The 21,916-nt window shown below is 41.4% G+C and overlaps 1 protein-coding gene across 2 annotated transcripts in view; it reads right to left on the reverse strand.

The window, feature by feature from the left end:
• The window catches only part of CTNND2 (catenin delta 2), a 1,077,052-nt gene that overhangs the window by 110,917 nt on the left and 944,219 nt on the right, over positions 1–21,916 (reverse strand). The window contains exons 8-10 of one of the 2 annotated variants that reach the window (XM_065905368.1): positions 19,064–19,237; positions 7,437–7,511; positions 6,263–6,413 (exon numbers count right to left, since the gene is read on the reverse strand). In XM_065905368.1, the coding sequence (XP_065761440.1) occupies positions 6,263–6,413; positions 7,437–7,511; positions 19,064–19,237 (400 nt within the window). The remainder of the gene's footprint in view (positions 1–6,262; positions 6,414–7,436; positions 7,512–19,063; positions 19,238–21,916) is intronic. The other variant, XM_065905365.1, reaches the window with a different exon arrangement.

The following is a 21,916-nucleotide window of genomic DNA, read 5'->3' on the forward strand; positions in this document are numbered from 1 at the left end:
AATTGATAAACCTTCAGCCAGACTCATCAAGGAAAAAAAAAAAGGAGAGGACTCAAATAAATAAAATTACAAATGAAAAAGAAGTTAAAATGAACATCACAGAAATACAAAGGATCATAAGAGATTATTTACTGTAAGAGTCCCTTGGACAGCAAGGAGGTCACACCAATCAATCCTAAAGGAAATCAATTCTGAATATTCATTGGAAGGACTAATACTGAAGTTGAAGCGCCAATACTTGGGCTACCTGAAGCAAAGAGCCAACCCACTGGAAAAGACCTGATGCTGGGAAAGACTGAGGGCAGGAGGAGAAGGGGGCGACAGAGTATGAGATGGTGGGTTGACATCACCGACTCAATGGACAGGATATTGAGCAAACTCCAGGAGACAATGAAGGACAGGTAAGCCTGGCGTAGTGTAGCCCATGGGGTCAAGAAGAGTCAGACACGACTTAGGGACTGAATGACAACAACTATATGCCAATAAAATGAACAACTTGGAAGAAACGAACAAATTCAAAAAGGTACAATCTACAAATTCTAGAATTCTAAAAAGGTACCATTCTCCTAAAATTGAACTAGGAAGAAACAAAAAATATGAACAGACCATCACAAGTGCTGAAATTGAATCTGTGATTTAAAAATTTCCAAAGAACAAAAGCCCAGGACCAGATGGTTTCACAGGCAAGTTCTATCAACCATTTAGAGAAGAGCTGACATCTATCCTTCTCAAAATTCTCTGAAAAATTGCAGAGGAAAGAATACTTCCAAAGCCATTCTATGAGGCCACCATCACTCTGATACCAAAACCAAAGATACCACACAAAAAGAAAATTAAGACACCAACATCACTCATGAACATAGATGCAAAAATCCTCAACAAAATATTAGCAAACAGAATCTGACAACACATTAAAAGGATCATACACCACGATCAAGTGGAATTTATTCTATCAGATCCTCCTTAGAGCTTATGGGGTGAAGTAATTATTGAATAGCTTATTTGAACTTTTTCTTATCATGGAGTCCAAGGAAGATGAACCATTCCTTAACCAGAGTTATGGTAACTGTCCCCCCTTCCACCCTTAATTAAAAGAACAATCTAAGAAAAGATATAATTCGAACTGGACCCCCATGATGGAAACAACTGGATTCCTTCTGACATTATGAGTGTCTGTATACATCTAGTAAACTTTAGTAGGATAATGAACTGATTTTTGGATAATTTTCTTTATTAATATAAAGTCTTTTTCTTTAGTTAATATTTTTTTTGCTTACTTAAAGTTTTGCTGATTTGCAGTTCACTATAAGATGATGGCCAGACAGGAAAAAGTCATTAATAATTCAGTTATTCATTCATTAGATATTGATGAATCCCTGGTATGGGTCAGTTGTTGTTCTAGGTACACGATCTATATCAGTAAACACAAAAGATGGAACCTCCTTCTCTTAGTAGGTTGACATTCCAGTGCAGGGAGATGGACAAGAAACAAATAAATAACATGTTCCATGCCAGAGGGTGATTAGTGCTGTGAAGATCGATAAAGCAGAAAAGGGGGTAGGTGCCTTTTAAGAAGAGGCACCAGAAAAGGTTGTTTTGGGAAAGTAACACTTGAGTAAAGACCTGCGGGGTTGAGGAATAACCACATGGACATCTAAAGGAAGTAGAGATGGGGTGCAGGGAGCCGCAGGTTCAAGGGCCCTGAGGCAGGCTTGTGGCTTAGGTCATGATGGAACCACAGCGAAGCAGCGGCCAGTGAGGAAGGAGGTGGGGCTGGAGAGGAAACAGAGAGCTGGATCATACAGAGCTGCGTCTGCCTGACAACGACTTTTACCTTCACACTGAGAGAAATGAGGAGCTGATGCAGGGTTTTAACATTACAGCATACTAACACATATATATGGAATTTAGAAAGATGGTAACGATAACCCTATATGCAAAACAGAAAAATAGACGCAGAAGTACAGAACAGACTTTTGAACTCTGGGGGAGAAGGTGAGGGTGGGATGTTTCAAAAGAACACCATGTGTATTATCTATGGTGAAACAGATCACCAGCCCAGGTGGGATGCATGAGTCAAGTGCTCGGGCCTGGTGCACTGGGAGGACCCAGAGGAGTCGGGTGGAGAGGAAGGTGGGAGGGGGGATCGGGATGGGGAATACGTGTAACTCTATGGCTGATTCATGTCAATGTATGACAAAACCCACTGAAATGTTGTGAAGTAATTAGCCTCCAACTAATAAAAAAAAAAAAAAGAGAAAAGACATGCAGTAGGTAAGGTTTTGACAGGACCACTCTGGCTGCTCCTTTGAGAGTAGATGGTGGCACTGGGGTGGGGGCAAGGACTCCTGGAAAGTGGCCACGGTAATAACCCAGGTGAAAGAGGATGAGATTTAAGGAGGCGGGGGCAGGAGGGGGGAACAAGGCAATGAAGATGAGAAGGGTCAGGTTCTGGGAAAATTCAGAAGGAAGCCAGACCTGCCGATGGATTGGGCATGAGAGTGCAGAATCAAAGGACCATTACAAGGACAGGAAGGGGAAGCCTTCGGAAGGACTGGGCTTGGGACAGAAGACAAGGAACGCAGGCCTGGAGATGTTGTATTTGAGATGCCTGTCAGACCTCCCATGCGGGTGGTGGACAGGCTATTGCAGGCAGAGATGTGAGATTCATGCCAGAGCTATCTATCTGGGAATTTTCAGACTATTTTCAATACTGAAGCTTTGGGGCTTCCCAGGTGACGCAGGTAGTAAAGAACCCACCTGCCAATGCAGGGAGATGTAAGAGATGCGGGTTTGATCCCTCAGTCGGGAAGATCCCCTGGAGGAGGGCATGGCAACTCACTCCAGTATTCTTGCCCGGAGAATCCCATGGACAGAGGAGCCTAGAGGGCTACAGTTCATACAGTCACAAAGAGTCAGACGTGACTGAATTATTAGCATATACTGCCCCCCCACCCCCGCCAAAGTTTTGATTGAGTTGACAGAGAAAAATCCAAGTTCAATTCTGTTTTTGTTCTTGGTTCAAAGTCACTGCAGCTTTCTTTTCAATAGATAAAGTTCTATATAGCATTGTCTCATAAAAACCCATTACTTTGGTACAATATTTAAAGCAAAAGAGTTAGCAAAGGTCACATTTCCTTTCTCCCAGACAGAAGAGAATAGTGTGCTGTTTTGTTCAATTCTGCTTTTCTTACTCAAGGAGAAAAGATATTGATTCCTTAAAGCCTATGACTGAGATATTTTCACTCCTATTTTTAAACGGCTGGCTCCCTTTCCTGTCTGGTGACATTTGATAGTAGAGGCTTAATTTAACACGGGCAATATGGACTTCCAAATGTTCCTGCCTCAGAGACAGTTCTAGATAACTGACTTCCTGGAGAGAAGAGACGCCTTGAAGCTAGAAAATCAATCAATAGTTCCCTACTTTGTTATATTTTAATCCACCAAAAGAAATAAAACACACAAATGCACAACACCTCGTAGTTCTATCCAAGTAGCAGAGTGATTAGCTATTGATTTTTCCTCCATGTTACAGAGGAGCCCTAGGATTTGATTGGAAGCCACTGCTCTTTCTTGTCTGAAACAAGTCAGGAAAAGGAAAGCAGATACACAGAGGGCTAACGGTGTAAATATGTAACATCTACCATCCGCATTTAAATTCAAACTAAGTATAAATATCAAGTTGTGAGCTTATTTCATGCCTGATGATGCACTGCAAGCATAACAAATAACTGCATTTATTAGACACAGATTTGAAATCTGGTCCCTGTGAATGAATAAGTGGCTTAGAGACCTTCAAGGGCTTCCCTGGTGGCTCATTCGGTAAAGAATCTGCCTACAGTGCAGAAGACCAGGTTCAATCCTCGGGTCAGGAGGGTCCCCTGGAGAATGAAATAGCAACCCACTCCTGTATTCTTGCCTAGGAAATCCCATGGACAGAGAAACCTGGCGACCTACAGCCCATGGAGTCACAAAAGAGTCGGACACGACTTAGCCACTAAACCAAAAGAGACCTGCAAACACTTGATGTTTATTGGAGGATATGATGGGAATTGTGGGGTGGAAAGTGGCTTGTTCCTAGATCATGAAGGGCCTAGTATGTCACCCTCGGGAATCTGGAGAGAGGAAACAGACCATTGTCTCTATGCATAATCTGTGTATGAAATTTGAACCCATGCCTGGTATTCCAACTACCCCAGGAATGGAGTCTTCCCTCTGCACTCACTCTCACCTGCTTTCCCTAGACCTCCTGAGGTCACATGATCAGAACCTTTGCCATGACACGTGGTCCAGCTCCCTGCTGTCTGATCCTCACTGATACCTATTACCTGTGGTCAAGCTTGCCAGGCTTCATGCTGCATTGATCATCCACCCTACTGGGGTCATCTCTTTCACCCCAGGAGGTCAATGGTCCATGGGGAAGCCATGCCTCTCCTTGGGCAGGGCCCGGTGGTTCATCAGTTCTCCAGGCATCAATCAACCTTGGCCTGAGCATCCTCCCAGATACAGGAGGAGGAACCAGAGCATCTCTTGGACAATCTGGACTCCCATCACCCACTATGCACCAGGCACATCAGGCCCCCAGAGACCTTGAACCCACCATCAGCCTGCTCCCAGACCCCCTTCTGGAGGGCTGTCTGCGAAGGCTGCTCCTCCAGCTTAGATAGTCTTCCCCCGAAAGAACCACAGGGCTCCATCTCATCAGCTTCAAGTCTTTGCTCAAATGTTAGCTTTGCAACAGCTGTCACCTTGACTTTGACCTCTCACACCCACAATCACTGATGTTAAATGAAAGAAGTGGGATACAAAAGCTCACATCTCACATGATTCCATGTACTTGAAATATCCAGAATAAGAAAATCCACAGAAACTAAAAGCAGACTGCTGGCTGCCAGGGACCGGTGGGGGAGGGGGAAATAGGGTGTGGCTACTTAATGGGTACAGGGTTTGGGGGCTTCCCAGGTCGCACTAGTGGGGAAGCACCCACCTGCCAGTGCAGGAGACAAATGAGGTATGTGTTCAATCGTGGAACTCCAGGAAGCTCCCCTGGAGGAGGGCATGACAACCCATTCCAGAATTCTCACCTGGAGAATCCCATGGACAGAGGAGCCTGGTGGGCTACAAGTCCATAGGGTCGCAAAGAGTTGGAGAGGACTGAAGCGACTTAGCACACACAGGGTTTTCTTCAGGGTCACAAAAATGTTTTGGAACTTGACACAGGTGGTGGTTGCACAAAACTGTATAAATACTAAATGCCATCCAAAAGGTACATTTTAAAGTGATTAATTTTATGTCATGTAAATTTCACTTCAATTTTAAAAGACTGCAACCTCACCAATGACAGCGTGCCTGACCCAGCACCACTTTCCCCCCCAGAATGTTTCAGTCACACCGTGGGATTCATGTGTGTCTTTTGTTGGTCGCCCCTGTCCAGAATGTAAACCCCACAAGGGCAAGACCTTCTCTCTGCTTTGATATCATCTCTAGGGCTAGAGGGCTTCCCTTGAAGCGCCGCAGTAAAGAATCCCCTGCAATGCAGGAGACCTAGGTTCGATTCCTGGGTTGGGAAGATCCCCTGGAGAAGGAAATGGCAATCCACTCCAGTATTCTTGCCAGGAGAATCCCATGGACAGAAGAGCCTGTCTACAGGCTACAGTCCATACGGTCACAAAGAGTTGGATACAACTGAAGCAACTGAGCACTCATGAACGCTAGGCATAGAACAGGCCTAGAACAAGCTAGGTCATGGACAAACACTTGTTGAATCGATAGACTTATGGATGACCTCTTTAATGCTTCATTAATGAAGGATCTTCCCTTTCTTGAATACAAAAATAAAGGGAGAGGATTCTTGAAAAATAGGACTGGAGAGCCAATTTGGTCTAATGCAAAATAAAGTTTAACACAGAGAGGAGAAGAGGCCTGCATCCCATTAGAATTCCAGTTCACAACATGGAAAGCAAACAAACAGCCTGGCAAGGATTTAGAGGATCAGGACATGGTATCCAGTGCTCAGCACTGCAGTCGTTTTTAATTTGCAAGGATTAGGAATGTCAACAAGCCTCACATTTTCCTCTAAATTCTAAAAGATAAATTAGAGCATTGATTTCTGCTAGAAGGAGAGCTGGAAAAACAAGGTCTCTAACACATGCTCTGTTTCTGCACACGCATATATGCTCTGCATGTGGATTCAAACACAGGAAATGCATTATATTTCAATTAAAAAAAAAGATGGAGACGTGGTGAATCGGAGGGAACATACCAATGAGCTCCTTATTCCTGACGTCCAAGGCCATGTTCCGGAGTGCGGTGGCCACTGCACACACCACACGGTCATTGTCGATCCGCAGCAGCTCCACGAGGATGGGCAGGCCTTTCTCTTTCCGGACAGCAGCTCGGATATATACCGACCACTGCAAATGAGGGGAGGCCAAGGCGTTAGGAGCTGGGGTGGGTGGAAACCCTCCAAGCAAACAGCGCCTGTGGGTGTTTCGGACTGTCCTCCACAGGCGACCAAAATGTTGAATTATCAAGACCTCCTTGTAGAATAGGCTGAGCCTATCAGACATGTATTTAAGGGTTTTAACTTTATTTTTGCCTCCAACTTAGGATGGAGGGTTCAGCGTTAATCAGTTCATCACACTTCATTTCTCTGGTGCCAGCTTTTTCAGTCCAAGAGTTAGAAAGATATCTGTGTGGTGTCTTTATACCTGATGCTTTAAGATATGGAGGTTTGGGACAGGAAGGGCTGGTTACTGATATGAAGAGGAAAAGAAATCCTGGAAAAAGTAGAAAATGATAAAAGGTTGCATACAGGTGATTTTAAAAAAAACGAATTTGGGAGTGGGGCAGAGAGGTCTTACAGAAATTACTGTCAATTAAGTTGTTTGCTGAATAATTAGGAGGAAATAAATCGGAAAACGGTACAGCCGAGGAGAGGTACATATGACATCAAAGATGAAGTTGAAAATAATAAAATTTTAAAAATTGAAATATATTATATCCAGGGCCATAATTCAATGTCTAATTTATAAGGTAAGCATACAATTTGTTTTGGGTTAGTGGTGGTTGGCCTTAGTAGAACACAACTAAGGCTTTTTATGGTAATGTATTTGCCATATCAACTATAAAGCATTTTGATTCATTGAACCAAATACGGGTAGGCTCAGGTTTTCTAGACATTTGAGTATACACACTTTACACTTCTGTACCGTGTTCCAGAGAAGAGCATGTGCCACAAAAACCAACCCGTATAAGGGTTTAATCCATTGCAATTTCATTTATGAGCTAAGAAAATGAAATCCATAACACGAGGTTTCGGATTCTGTGGCAGAGTTCTCCTGGGGACCACCGAAGGTGGACAGAGTCCCCACCCTCCCCGCCGGGCCCCGCCCCCCTTTCCCCGTGGGGACAGGCACCCCAGAGCTGGCTCTCACCTGTGGCAGGCAGGGAGCCCCCTCTGGCAGTGAACGTAGGGCATATGCCATGCCTGCCACATCCTCAGCCCAGCCCTGCATGAAATATGAGATTAAAAAACACACAACTTCATCCTGTCCTACGTTAGAGAAGTCACATTCACATAGTATCTTATCCCCATCAACTTGGACTGTCCACTTTCTCCTGACTCCACACTGTGGTCCAGACTCTAGAAGGTGGGGCGGGGGAGCAGAGGGAATTCACGACAGCATCTCTTGACTGCAACGAACTATTTCATAACCCCAGATTCAGGAAGCAGAGGAATGGATGGTCAGAAAGTCTTAGACATGGAAAAAAATTTTTTCGAGGTTTGGAAACCGCTTCTTGAAATTTAGCTGTCAGGATGGGATATCCCTCCCATGGAAAGGAGCTTCATGAAGCCAGTTCAAACTCTCCGTCATGTCCATGGGAAATTTCATTTGCAATCTAACGTGCTGAGACATGATTTTCATCTACTCCTCCACTATTGCTAAGCCTTCTGATTTCCAGGTCCAGGAGTGAGCTAGACATCTGAGTTTATGTAGCCCATTCACTGTTGGGTTCTTCCCTAAAACTAAGGAAAATGGAAATCAGAGCATGGAGTCCATGAGTCCACATGGTAAGATAAACATCAACAATGTATTTTAACGCTGGGCAGATATTCTGGGCCTTTTGAGAGACCAGGATATTTTGGATAGTTTTGGAACTCAGGCCCAAAGATGACCTCTTTCCCAGAACCACCTCATCCTAGACCCCAGATGCTGGCTTGTCCATTTGTGCTCTCTTCTAATCCCCAAACTCCTGGGAGAATGACACTACTGTTCTTATTTATAGATGAGGAGAGCTAGACACAAAGATGTTAAACAACTGCCCGCAGGTCTCACCTGTGCCCGTGACCCCGAGTCCTCGCCCTCTGATTCTGCTCTCCATGATTCTGACAATATTCCCTCCTCGCCATCATTTCATTGTCTCACCTAAACCTCTGCGCTCAGTCCTTTCCCTCCCTTCCGTTCTTCCCAATATCGACAGAGAAGAATCTGGCCATATTTGAAACAAACCAGGAAAGGTCCCCTATAACTTACTTTTTCCTCCTTAGATTCCTAGCTATTATATACCTTCCTGTTGGATGGGAAGATGGTTTGGTGTTTGTAAAATGATGAGTCCTTCAGCTTTGCCGAAAACTGATTTGAGAGGAATACAAATGGCTACGCAAGGCCAAAAATATGCACGAGTCGTAGATATACTTTTCTGGTGTGAGAAAATGGTACACAGTGATATGCTCTAAGTGAAAAGGGAAAAACGAGACAATGGATTTGACCTTATGTGAGCAACACATAGAAAATAGCTTTTATTTTGAAACTTTTAGTTGTGTGTGTGTTTGTGTGGGTACGGAAAATCCCCAGTATTAGCTCAGCATATGATGATTCACAATTAATTATTAACAATTCATTCAAAAGATGTTGCAAGCTTCTAAAGTTTTCTTGACATGTAAGGATTTAGGATAGTGATGCTTTTTAAAACACAATTATTTATTTAACTTTTGGCTGCATCGTGCAGTATGTGGGATCTTAGTTTCCTGACCAGGGATCAAACCTGCACCCCTTGAGATGGAAGGCAGTCTTAACTACTGGACCCTGGGAGACATCCCGGAATAGTGATGCTCTTTAAGTAGCAGCTAAGCAGTCTTGGAGCAGGTCATGTATAATCCCCATGTGAACCTTTGTGTAACCCAATAAGAAGGAATAAAGAGGTGAAAAGAGAGAAAGGCATGATGCAATATTTAGGAGATGGGGAATGTGTCTCAGGTGCACTGAACACAGAAGTGCAAGACTCATATAGAGTTTTTCCAAAAGAGAAGTGAGTTGCCTTGGACAGTACTGCAGCCCATGGGGTGTTAGTAAAGTTTATGAGTTGCCAAGAGCTTTGTAAGTGAAACAAAAGTGGAAGTATCACTGGCGTGAAAACAGGTGAACAAGAGAGAAAAGGTTATGGTAATTCATTGTAACTGAGGTGGAAATCTTTGGACAGAACTTGATTTTTTTGCAAACATGTACTGAGTCCATGAGTGAGTATGGAAGGAACAAAGCAGGTGTGAACTAGCCTGGCTTTCAGAATGGTCCATGAGCTGAAGAGAGGATGCATGATGATTCAAAAGGAGAAGAAGGGAGAAAAGGAAGAAGAGGGGGAGGATGAGAGAGAAGAGATGAAGGAGAAGGAAGAGGGGAAGAAAAGAAAGGGGAAGAGAGTGAAGAGAAGGAGAAAAAGGAGGCGGAGGAGAGGAGTTAGGGAAGGAGGAAGAGGAAGACCTCGTTCAGGAGAAAACATGGCCGAGGCTAAGGACCTGAGGATGCAGAAGGATTAGTTGGCCAGTTGATTGGGATTCATTGGAATGGCAGGCATTGGACTATGTCCATCTGGGTTAATGAGAGGGTGTGCCTGCATCTCAAGGGAGTTCAACAGTGGGAAAGGTGGCTATGGGTCGGAAGAACACCTTGGACCAAAGATAGTCCAATCACCAACTGCCCCATCCCTGCTGAGAACCCCACAGGACAAGGATGCTTGTCCTGGGCAAGAGGAAACACAGGAGAGAAATGATTCCAGGCAGAAATGAATACTCGATCTCCATCCCCCGCAGGGATATTCTGGTAAGAGCCCCAAGTTTACCGCCCACCACAGAGGGCATGAGAAGATGAAGGCTGACAAATGTGGCCAAGTGGTAAAGCCTGGAGGAACTGAGAGATAGTTTGATTTGACTGAGTTTGCAAGAAGTGTTCAGATGAAGTGCTTTCCCCCCCTTTTATCGCATTAGGCAAAACAGGGGCTCCAAGATGACTTTCAAAAGAGAACATTTCTGGTTGTGAATCTGCAGTCTTCTTCTGCTTCCTGCTTAGCAGATGATGGCCCTAAGTGTAGCCTTGGATGACCACACCTTCATGACACCTCAAAGATGGCAGAAGAGCTGTCAGCCTGGGGGAAATAGTTCATAGAGAGGAGCTTTCCTCCTCATATATCTTCCTCTACCTGTTACATCAGAGAAAGTAGCTTTTACCTCCTGTCTTGTTTGAGGCCTTGTGTATTTGGGGGGTCTCTTTGTCATAGCAGCAGCTAGAATTCTTTTAAATAATGAGATGTGCTAGCGTATTTAAAATGAACTCTAAGCACTGACTTATAGTCCTAGGTTTTAACTAGTGTTGTTGGAAGTGCGCTTCCTCATCCTTGATTTGTTCCTTGTAAAAATGACCCCTGGGAGGCTCTTGTATGTTGTGTGGGTACACCCCCTTGTGTATATACAATGCCTTGTGTGTATACACCCCCTTGTGTATATTCTCCTATTATGGCACCTCTCATGTATTTTTCTGGACTTTCTGTTTATACGTTTATTATTCTAGAAGGTACCTGAGGGAAGTTACCAAGTCACATTCATCTCTTTATGTCAACTGTCTTCTAATTTCTGGCTCACAGATGGAAATTAAAAATGTTTAACTGGTAAAAGAAAATGTCAGTTTGATTTCTAGTACCAAGTGTGTGCTATTTAAGAACAGCATTCTCCACTGTAAGGAACTATATAAAAAGGACAATGTGAAAGTCACTCAGTCGTGTCTGACTCTTTGTGACCCCATGTACTATACAGTCCATGGAATTCTCCAGGCCAGAATACTGGAGTGGGTAGCGTTTCCCTTCTCCAGGGGATCTTCCTGACTGAGGAATTGAATCAAGGACTCCAGCATTGCAGGTGGATTCTTTACCAACTGAGATATTAGGGAAGCCCCAAAAGGACCAAAGCAACTGCAATTATAGACAGGACCAGTAAGCTAAAGATTCCTCTGGAGGAAGAAATGGCAACCCACTCCAGTATTCTTGCCTGGAGGATTCCATGCACAGAGGAGGCCTGTGGGCTACAGTCCACAGGGTCACAAAAAAGTCAGACACGGCTGAGTGACTGAGCACAGAGTTCTAACCACTTCCACAAAAGTGTAATCAGAGTTTGAAGTGATCATACATCTCTTTGGGAGTCTCTCTTACAGTCACACTCAACCTTAATTCTCTGTATGGGACAGAACTTTTGGTGTAGGGTTTTGGAATAGCTGCTTGTCCTCAGGGCTGGAAGGACACAATACTGAGTTTCATGTCCTGGGCCATCACAGCTCTGATCATGTTGGGACACTCAAACTGAAGTTTCCGTGTTAGAATTCCTCTCTGTTCCCAATGCTTGGGTAATTAACCTTGGCAGCTCCCAGGCTAGCCCAGATCTTAAACTGGGCTCAGAAAGGATTTCTTCTACAGATAGTTTTACAGCTGCTCTAGGAATCCTTGGAATTTCCCATGGAGATTGGTTGCACCTGTGAGGTACCAAGCTCAAATCAACTTTATACATGAATGGGCTCAACAGGTTTAAAGATGCTGCCCCAGTGTCTTCTCGCTGGCATTACTGCTGGTGAAAAATCAGCTGTCATCTTTATATGCAACATGTCTTTTCCTCTGGCTGCTTTTAAGATTTTCTCTTTATTACTGATTTTGAGCCATTTGATTTTGAAGCACTTGGTATCATTTCTTCATGTTTCTTAGGCTTGGATTGGTGAATTTGTGGTTTTCTTTAAATTTGAAAAATATGGAACCATTTGGAAGATTTTTCAACCATCATTTCTTCAATTTTTTTTTCTTGTTTTTTTTCTCCTTTCTCCCACCTCTCCTCGGGGAATTTTAATTGCATGTATATTAGACCACTTAAGGCTCATGGATTATCAGTAGCTTTGGTTTTTTCTCTCATCATTTCATTTTAAATACTGCTTCCAGGGCAATATTTAAATTCATTAACCTTTTATTCAGCAATGTCTAACCTGCTGTTAATCCCATTCCATGTGGCTTTTTTTTCCCAATTCAGTTTATTTTCAACTCTAGATGTTTTACTTGGGCCTTTCCTATATTTTATACATTTCTAATGAACTTTTTGATCACAGGAAGTAGAGTTATAATGACTGCTTGTCTGATATTTTTAACATCTTGGATGGTTTTGAACTGCTTTTGAATGATTGATTTTTCTCCTCATTATGAATCACATTTTCTTGTTTATTTTCAATTGGATGTCAGACATTCTTAATTTTAATGCATTGGATGCTGGGTATTTTTGTATTCCTACAGGTATTTTTAAACTTTAGGATGCAGTTAATTCACTTGCAAACTATTGATCCTCTGCATCTCACTTTTAAGATCTGATAGAGAAGACCAGAGCATATTTAGTCCAGGGCTAATTATACCTCATTCCTGAGGCAAGACTCTGAGAGTACTCTACTCAAGGATCCACAAATCACAGGGTTTTCCTGTGTGGCTCTTGGGAATGCACACTATATCCATTCCTGTGTAAGTGCCAGGTTTCATTGTTTAATAATTTCAGGAAATTTTTTCTTCAGCCTTGAGTACTTCCCTCTTGTGCATGCACCGACAGCTCTCTGTTGAGTATCTGAGGGGATCCTCTGAAGATTTCAGGGGTCCTTTCTAGGTGTGGCTTTCTCCTCTTTGGGACCGTCCTTAAGCTCTGGGCTTCCCCACGGCTCAGACGGTAAAGAACCCGCCTGCAAAGTGGGAGACCTGGGTTTGATCCCTGCGTTGGGAAGATCCCCTGGAGAAGGGAATGGCTACCGACTCCAGTATTCTGTCCTGGAGAATTCCAAGGACAAAGGAGCCTGGCAGGCTACCATCCATGGGGTCACAAAGAGTCAGACATGACTGAATGACTTTCACTTTCACTATAACCTCTAGTCACCTTGGTCTCCCTAGACTCCCAGTTGTATCTCCTTAGCTCTGAGTGTCTGCCAAGCTTCTCCTGGGTTTTTAATCTTTGTGCTATGGTCTGCAAATTCTCTCAAGACAGCAATCAGGGACAGCCATGGGGCTCACCTGGCTTATTTCCTGTTTCTCAGAGCTCTCTTTCTTCACTGACTAATGCTTAGTGTTTTAACAATCGCTATTTCATATATTTCTCCAGTTTGTTTCTGTTGCTGCTGTTATTGCTATTTAAAGGGACTTGGTACTCCATCCTGGCATCTTGGCTGGAAGGGAAAATCCCTCAGCTCTAGCTGTTTCTACAATATCTGACTGCAATTCTATCACTCAGCACGTTGCTATTCAGTGACACTGGTGAAAGTAAGCCAGACTGTCCAAAAATGGGCTTACTCTCTAGTCAGTTTGGATGTGTGTGGCATTTATAACACAGATGCAGCCCTTACCATCAGTACTGCTTAGTGGGGCCTTAGGAGAAACCACTAGCTACTGTGTGGTTAGAACCAATGACCTGGTTTTGATCCTCCTCCTTCCTATCTCCTCCTGAGGTTGGCTCATCCTTCTTCTGCCTCAGGCTGGTCATCACGACCAAGTGAACGCATTGTGTCTAGGAGCCTGCTAACTAGGCAGAGTCCTCAGATAACCTGTTTATTCTGACCCAATTACTAACCCATGAGGCATGATGCTGCCTGCTCTATTTTTTCATCATAATCTTTCACAACTGTTTCTTTGCATTTAAACCTTATGCTTTATACACCACTGTTAACTAGGACAACAATCTTTGTCTTAGATGTTAAGCCATGATATTTACTTTTATTTGTTACACTCCACTCACTTAGCCTAATTCATTTTTAATGATACACCAATTGTTAAGCCACACTAAATTCAATGCCCCTCTTAAGTTCGCTGTTCTTAGGAACAAGTCTCAGATTTCCCAATTCTCTTTATTTTTTATTCATTTGGGCCACATGGCCAAAGATTCTATTTCCTTCTCACTAAATCTATGTTGCCATCATGTTACTTCATGAAATATTAACAGATTAATATCCAAGTATCTCTTTATTTCCTCTAACTCTGAACATAAATGGGAAAATAATAGACTTTCTGAGAATAGTCCCATTTTAGGGAAAAAACTGACCACACAAAGATATCTAAAATGTCTGATTTAAAAGCAACAGAACAGATGTATTTTGACAGTTCTAATCCTGAGTTTCCATAGAGTTCAAGTACGATAAAAATAAACCACAAATGGGAGCATTCATTCACATTTTGGAACTCCTCAAACTATTACATCCAACTGCTTTAATATTCTGTGACAAAATTGTTTTACTGTAAATGAGGAAAAGGTAACTGAAGTCCATGTTAGCTAAGAAAAACACTTCACTTTGCTTCTGCCATTATGTTTTTCTGATGCTCATAAACCAAGTAATGAGTGTTTTAAAGTTTAAAAAGTATGTGGGGCCATTATGAAGATCTAGTTTGCTAGTCAATTTTTCACAGAAAAATGTGCTGCGCATCTCCGCATAAAGAGAAGCTATTGTTTCAGATGATGAGGTCTATAAAAAGCTCTCTCCATGTAAAGTTCGGGTGTTTTACCTTCACATTTCTGCTTTTGTTTGGATCATAAAAGTTAAGGAGACTTAAAGAACACCACTAAATTTCAACAGTTGCTATAAAAAACACATTCTTAGAACCCTAGGTTTTAGATGGTAATGCTGTCTTCATGAAATTTGATGCTGTTTGTGTGTCCTCAGTCAATCTTTTAACTGATCAAGTTTGTTTGGTTTTGGTATAAACTATTCTCATCTTTAAAAAGTTACAACTATTTATCAGTGTTGGCTTAATGACAATCTTCTCAAATCACTCCTATTGCTTATCCATCTTCCCTTCCCACACATTCCCCTACCATTTAACATGGTACCTTACTCAATTATACAAAGAATAACGATAATGTGACACTGACCTTTCTGCATGCTTGTGTATTTGTATTTTTATAAGAAGATTCTTATACAAGCACATACATTTGTAACTACGCACAAATATGCCCTAAAGCCCCTTTGCCTTGACCAAGGATTATCCCCTTTGTCTAAAGCCATCAGGAAGGCCAGCGCTCTGTATAAGCAAGGATGACACCCTGAGAGTCAAAATTCTACTTTAACTATTGGAATAAAAGTCTTTCTAAAATGCTTTGTCTTCTAAAATTACTAGTAACCATTTAACATTTTCTTGATGACAGTCAGCATTATGACCATCAGTGATGAGAATAAATGAAATAGCCAAAACACTGAATGGCCTCTGACATTTTTTTCTTTCTTGCATCCTTATATTTACTTCTTCTAACTCCTTTATCTTTTCACTTTGCCATCAGTGTATCTATTTGCCCTTCTTACCACAGATCTGTGTGCCTACTTACAAGAGTAACTCCTTGCATTTTTTAATTTGTTGTTTGAAATATGATGAAGGCTGGGAAATTCAATGGTCATAGTTGTTAAGCTTTGTCTAAAATACAGAATGGCTCTTGTGATGTAGATTTTAGCTGTTGTAGACCATTCTGCCTCTTACTAGTAGTCTCTATTAATAATAAAAAAATTACCAATTCAATGCATCTGGATATATGGGGATGAATTTTACACTGGGGATAACTAATGTTCAGGTTAATGCACTGAAAACAGTCAGAAAGATGTTATTGCTAGAAAATTCTGAGAGTTTTTATCAGACTTTTTCCTTAATTCTCATTATATAACCCAAAGCAGGAGAGAATTTTTGAATATCAAAATACTACAAATCAGTATAAAATCATATACACTGTAAATTTACTGTTTTATTACTCCAAACACCTAAAGACCCAGACATATCTCAGTAGCTCATCCAGCTGACCTGGTTATGTGAGACACAGCACCTGTGTCTTTAATCACCAAATTAAATACAAAGTCCAATGCTTAAGGAATTGTGGAACTGGGCAATGACATCAAAATATGCATCCTAAAAAATAGTGATGAGTCTGAAAACTGAAAAGAAAATAGTTCTCTCACAATTCCTTTCTATCAATTTTATATCCTATTGACTACATATTCCCATCTGAATCAAAGGACCAAAAGAAGAATCATAAATTGTGATCATCTGAAGATGCGCTACTAACTGCTTAGTGACTGATGGATGTTTATAAATATAAAAGACTGCTATTCATAAGAAAGACATATGGACAGAGACATATGTGTCTCAGCATTATTGCTCAGCCAAGCACAAGGCTTAGCAGTGGGGTACAAAGAAATAAATGGAACCTGGTTTTTGCTCTTAGAGGTCTTATAGACCAGATTCTCTTCTAGAGGACATCCTTAGTAACCTAACAAGGAATAACTGAATAACTGGAGATATTTATCCTTAAATATGATGTGGAGATGTACAGTTCTTGGTACGTGACATGTCTTTTTTCTCTGGCTGCTTTTAAGATTATCTCTTTTTTTCTGATTTTGAGCAGTTTCATTATAATGTACCTTGGTATAACGTTTTCATGCTTCTGGTGCAGTTTCTTGAGCTGCTTAGATGTGTGAGTTTGTGATTTTCATTAGATTTGGAATGTTTTCAATCATTTCTTCAAATAGCTTTCTTTTTCTCCTTTCTTTCTTGTCTTGTTTTGGACTCCATTAATACATATATATCAGGCCACTTGAAGCTCACTGATGCACTGTCCATTTCATTTTTTTCCTTTTTTTTTTTTTTCTGTGTATTTCATTTTGTATAGTTTACAATCGCTGTCTTTCAGTTCACTAAACTTTTCTTCTGCAATGTCTAATCTGCTATTGATTCCATCCCATGTATTTTTCATTTAAGATGCTATATTTTTAACTCCAGAAGTTTTATTTGTGTCTTTATAAATTTTTCATGTTTCTAATTAATTTTCTGAACATATGGAATACAGAGCTTAACTTTTGAAGCAAAGGTTGAAATCTTACAATCAACATCTTCTAGCGCTCAAAGACATTTCTCCATTTCTAACTTGTTCTAACTATTGAGCCTAACTATTTGGCAAGTAAAAATAATAATTCATTAAAAAATCAAAATATGGCAAACTTGCCATCATCTAGATGGCTGTGCATTTCAGATCAGACTCTGCTCTAGAGAGCATCCCTTCCCATCCCCTTTAATCCATCCTCCAAGGCAAGGGAGGTGGGTGGGGACTTGCAGCAACTTAGTGCTCTTGGGTGTTCAGTGATGACCCTTTGACCTATGACATCCTGCATCTTTGAATCCAGCTTTGTGACTAACCTACATGATGTGGGGGGAAGTCACCCATGACTGCTTCTGCTTAAAGACGATGCACCTGGGACACATTGAGATGCTTTAACTTTCCCAGAGCCACAAAGCTTAGAAAAGTTTTGAACTGTGACCGGACTCAAAGCCTCTTAACTTTAGATGGAAGTTAAGACTCAGGACAAGTTCAAGGAACTGACTTCCATGACCGTCACTTTCCTAGCTCTGCAAGGCTATCCTCTGGCATTCTGCCTGGTGCGACTCTAATTTTGAAACTTTTCTATGGATGAAAGCAAAGGACAAATTCACTTCAATCCCCGCTCCACCTGAATTCTTTAGGGACAACATTAGGGATGCCTTAAGGGCGGAGAGGGAAAGGAATAATTATGCTCATTCCTAAAACTCTTAAGAGAAGAGGTGGGCCTGGCATGCATGAGTAAGTAGTCAGCTCCTGGGAAGTATCATCAGGGGCTGGGTCCCAAGAGCTGTGCCCCAAGAGCTGGAAGGTCACACCCAGGAAAGACAGCTGCAGCTGAGACTGTAGAAATGGAAAAGATGATGGGAGGGACAGAGAAGTGACAAGAGGCAGGTACTGGAAGACCTGATAAGAAGAGAAGGTATTATGACGGGACAATACTGAAGCCAGGATGTGTGGTACTCATGGTACTGAGCTTCTGAGAGTGATCTAAAGCTATGTGTCTATATCAATATTGTTTTGAAGAAAAAATGAATGGTAAGGAAAGGAGTGATGTATGAATATTCCAAACCTTCAAGCGTTGATACTAAATGAATGGAAAATGGAGGGCTGAGGTTTAAACTCCTTCTCTTGATATTTTCCCCATATTCCTTCATGCTTCTAAGAGGTTAGCACTCTATTACGCAAAAAGGCAATTTAGCTCATGGAACCAGCAGTGACCAAACTCAAGAATTCTTAGTTATCATGAATCCTTCCTTTCTACCCAAAAGGAAGGTCATGAAAACTTTCTGTGAGAACCCACCAGGAAGACTGTGTGTTTATAAAAATCCAGAGAAAAAGACCCTCCTAGTATCTTTCCCAGTCATACAATTGCTTTAATTTAACATTTTGCCAAAGATAACTAGTAACACTATTCTTCCCTGTGATCCCATAATTAAAAAATGCAAGTGGTTCTTTTCCTTTGGGGACAAGACCAGCTACGATATTACAGGATTCACAGGGGTTTTTATACAAGAGGTTTGGGTATCAACTCTGTCAGTGACAGTGCTTTGAAAAGCCTCGACATGTTCCCAGTCACCTCTGAAAAGGAAGGAACTCAGCTACACAGATAGAATGGACAGTATATCACAGCATCTTCCATGACTATACTGACATCTATTCCTCTGTGTTTTGCAGGCATCTTCAAGGACCTCCTTAAGAAGACTTTTTCAAAGAAAATGTTTCTAAGTCCAACGGTTCAATGGAACTCTTTTTTTTTTTTTTCCTCTAACATCCTTAGAAAACTTGATTAGAATAGCACTCCTCAAAATTGGACTTCTCTTATTTTCTAAGAACCCTCTCGTGCTTCCAGATTTCTTTCTTATTGTAACAAACCGGTCATACCTTCCAGCTCCCTGCAGCCAGGTTCTGCAGGGCGCCCGCCGCCCCTTCCAGCGTGTCTGCATTTGAACACTCAGACAGCAGTGTGAGGTAGGGTTTGACTATGGACGGGTGCCACAGCATCTGGATCCCTTTTGGTGGTTCTGCACAGTCTGGAAGAGGTCCTACTCCATCCCACTGGTGGAAGAGAAATGAGAGAGTAAACATCTTTAACATCGTCACACTTCCCACCATTGCCCTCTGCAAGCATCCAAGACGAAAACCGAAGCAGGGTGTCATGACATTTGGAGAACTGCAGGCAGGATATGGCATAAGCGGTCCAAGGACCCCCAAAAATGGGAGAGCCATTCCTGCCCCCCGAGAGCTTCTGATGGAGGGTGGAGCAGGTACATCAGTGAACGTAATTGGCAGTAGAACAGTTAAGTGCTCTGAGAACAATTCTAGCAACCGTTACAGGGAGGAAGGAGAAAAGGTACGCTGATTTTGATTGGGCAGGATGGAGGAAGACTACAGATCAAGACAGCATACTTTACAGTAAGCTAAGCATACGATAGGCATAGCATCGCAGTTAGAGACTATCAAGTGCCCTCACTTCTTACACGCAAGTGCCAACTGTGATATGTTTCTAAATGGCTTATAAAATACATATTTTGTCATTGCATCTATGAGCATCAAACTAACGACAGAATGTACAAAGGAGAGAAGACTGTTGCAGTTTATTAGATACTCTGCCATGAGCTATAGGCAAATTTTGATCCTATAGAAATTCTGACGTTTGCTTTGAACTGAGTGTAATGAGTTAACAAAATATGTAATTAAAAATTAACTGCACACACATTTTAAGTTATGGATTACACGCAAAAGGCAAATGAACACAGCCTTAAAAATGATAGCTTTGAAGATCATGTAGCACTTTGGATCAATGTTTACAACAGAAGTTAAAGCAGGACACAGAGCTGTAAGGGGTTTGGGCTGGGTACCAAGTGAAATGCATCATAAAAAGCGTAAGGAAAATAAATATTTATTTATAAAGTGTGTATGTCTTTCATTTTTTTCTACATTTCTAATAGCCTGTTCTATTACTCTTATAATTTAAAAAATATTGAGTTCCAATGATGATTCTGATCTTTGATCACATTTAGCCTTTATCTTTCATTAAATATAAAGGCAATGGTATAATGAAGGTAGAAATGAAGTAACATGTGTAGAAAATATATTCCCATATTCATTTTTGAGAAAAGCCATAGTAAAACAGAAGGATTATTTTATTGTACTACATTGGGAATATCAAGCTATTTAACTCCTTATTTGTATTTATTAATGATTGCTGAACATATAATTTAAATGACATATATACTAAACTTTCTCACAGATACCTTATGTACATAAATATATATGCATGTGTGTCCATATACATGTATGTATATCTATGAAAACAAAATTGTATTTCAGAATCTGTTAGTGCCTTCATTCTGAAATTTTACCTGGAAGAAAATATAGCTCATGCTGTATCCTTGTAACAAAAATAGAAGTGTAGATAGACATAATAAAAGCTTTTTTAACAGACATTAAGAATTGCAAGAATCTCATCGCTTATTTTCCAAGAGAAATATTAAAAAGCCATACCTTCTTTTTCTCTATTATGATACAGCTTAACTTAAGGCTAAAGCACAGAGATGAATGACATTCCATCAATGGGTGAGGCATCAGATTAAAGGTCATTTTCAATGACAGTGTTACTCGATCTCAAATTTACAACAAGAACACTCAAAGTGGAAACCTTCCTGTTCTTTCAACTTAAGCCACTTCTAAACTGTTCAAAGAAGACTTTACACCTGTGCACAGCCTATCAAGGAAACCAGTTCATCTCTTTTAAATACATTAAAAAAAATGAAAGTGAACCAGACTTGTCACATTGCTCCTGGTTCATTATTTGAGGCTGGCTCACTGCCCTGGATAGAAAGAGAGCAGCAGGCAAAAGGAAACAGTCCTTTCGCAGATTTGTTAACTTCGATGCTGAAGCAGGAGTGATGTTGGGTTCTCAAAAGAAACCAGCTGGGGGGACTGAACTTCTCTGCTACTGCAACAGGAAATGGAAAATTCTTTTTTTTTTTTTTCCATTTTTGTAGTGATCCAAGGACAAAAGAGCAGACAGAACCAAGGGGGGTCTTGGAATGCAGGAATGAAAAAAATAGACCCTTATCATCTTTCCCTCCCCCATGTTATAACTATTAACAGATTTTTGGTCCTCCTGAGCAATATAACCTGTCTTCCCTCCTACCCCATAGGGAGAAGGTATTTGCCTTACTCTCCCCCCCCCCCACCCCCAGCCAGTATACGTGCCTCTTCCAATCAGCAAATGACTCGCAAGACCCCTATCTCACTCCTTGTACCCTGGTTATAAAAGTGGACTAAGGACCCCTGTTCAATGTCAGTTCTCCCTTGAGCTGCCCACTGTTCTGACAGTGTCTCCCACTCTGATAAACTTTATTTCCCTCTCATTCTGTCTCATGTTTGGAAATTCTTTTCCAACCCTCACCTGGACCACAATTTTGTCATCTCCTTAAAACTCTGAAGCTATCATTTTCATATAAAGATTTAGATTTCACATAAACACGTAACATCGATGAAATTTCCCTCTCCTGTAAGAGCCAGCATAACAGAGGGAGGTATACAGAAGCAATGTCTGCATGTTCATTACAACATGTGATAGACAAACTATAAAAAGTGCAAAAAAAAAAAAAAAGCTGTGTTATCATTTGCTGGGTTTCATCTGGTTCTTTTTTTTCTAACTTCTGTGCAACAACAGGATAAACGGCTGAATTAGTAGACAGTTTTCCTCCATTCTGACATGTG

This window comes from Muntiacus reevesi, chromosome 14, assembly GCF_963930625.1.
Source record: "Muntiacus reevesi chromosome 14, mMunRee1.1, whole genome shotgun sequence".
Classification (NCBI taxonomy): domain Eukaryota; kingdom Metazoa; phylum Chordata; class Mammalia; order Artiodactyla; family Cervidae; genus Muntiacus; species Muntiacus reevesi.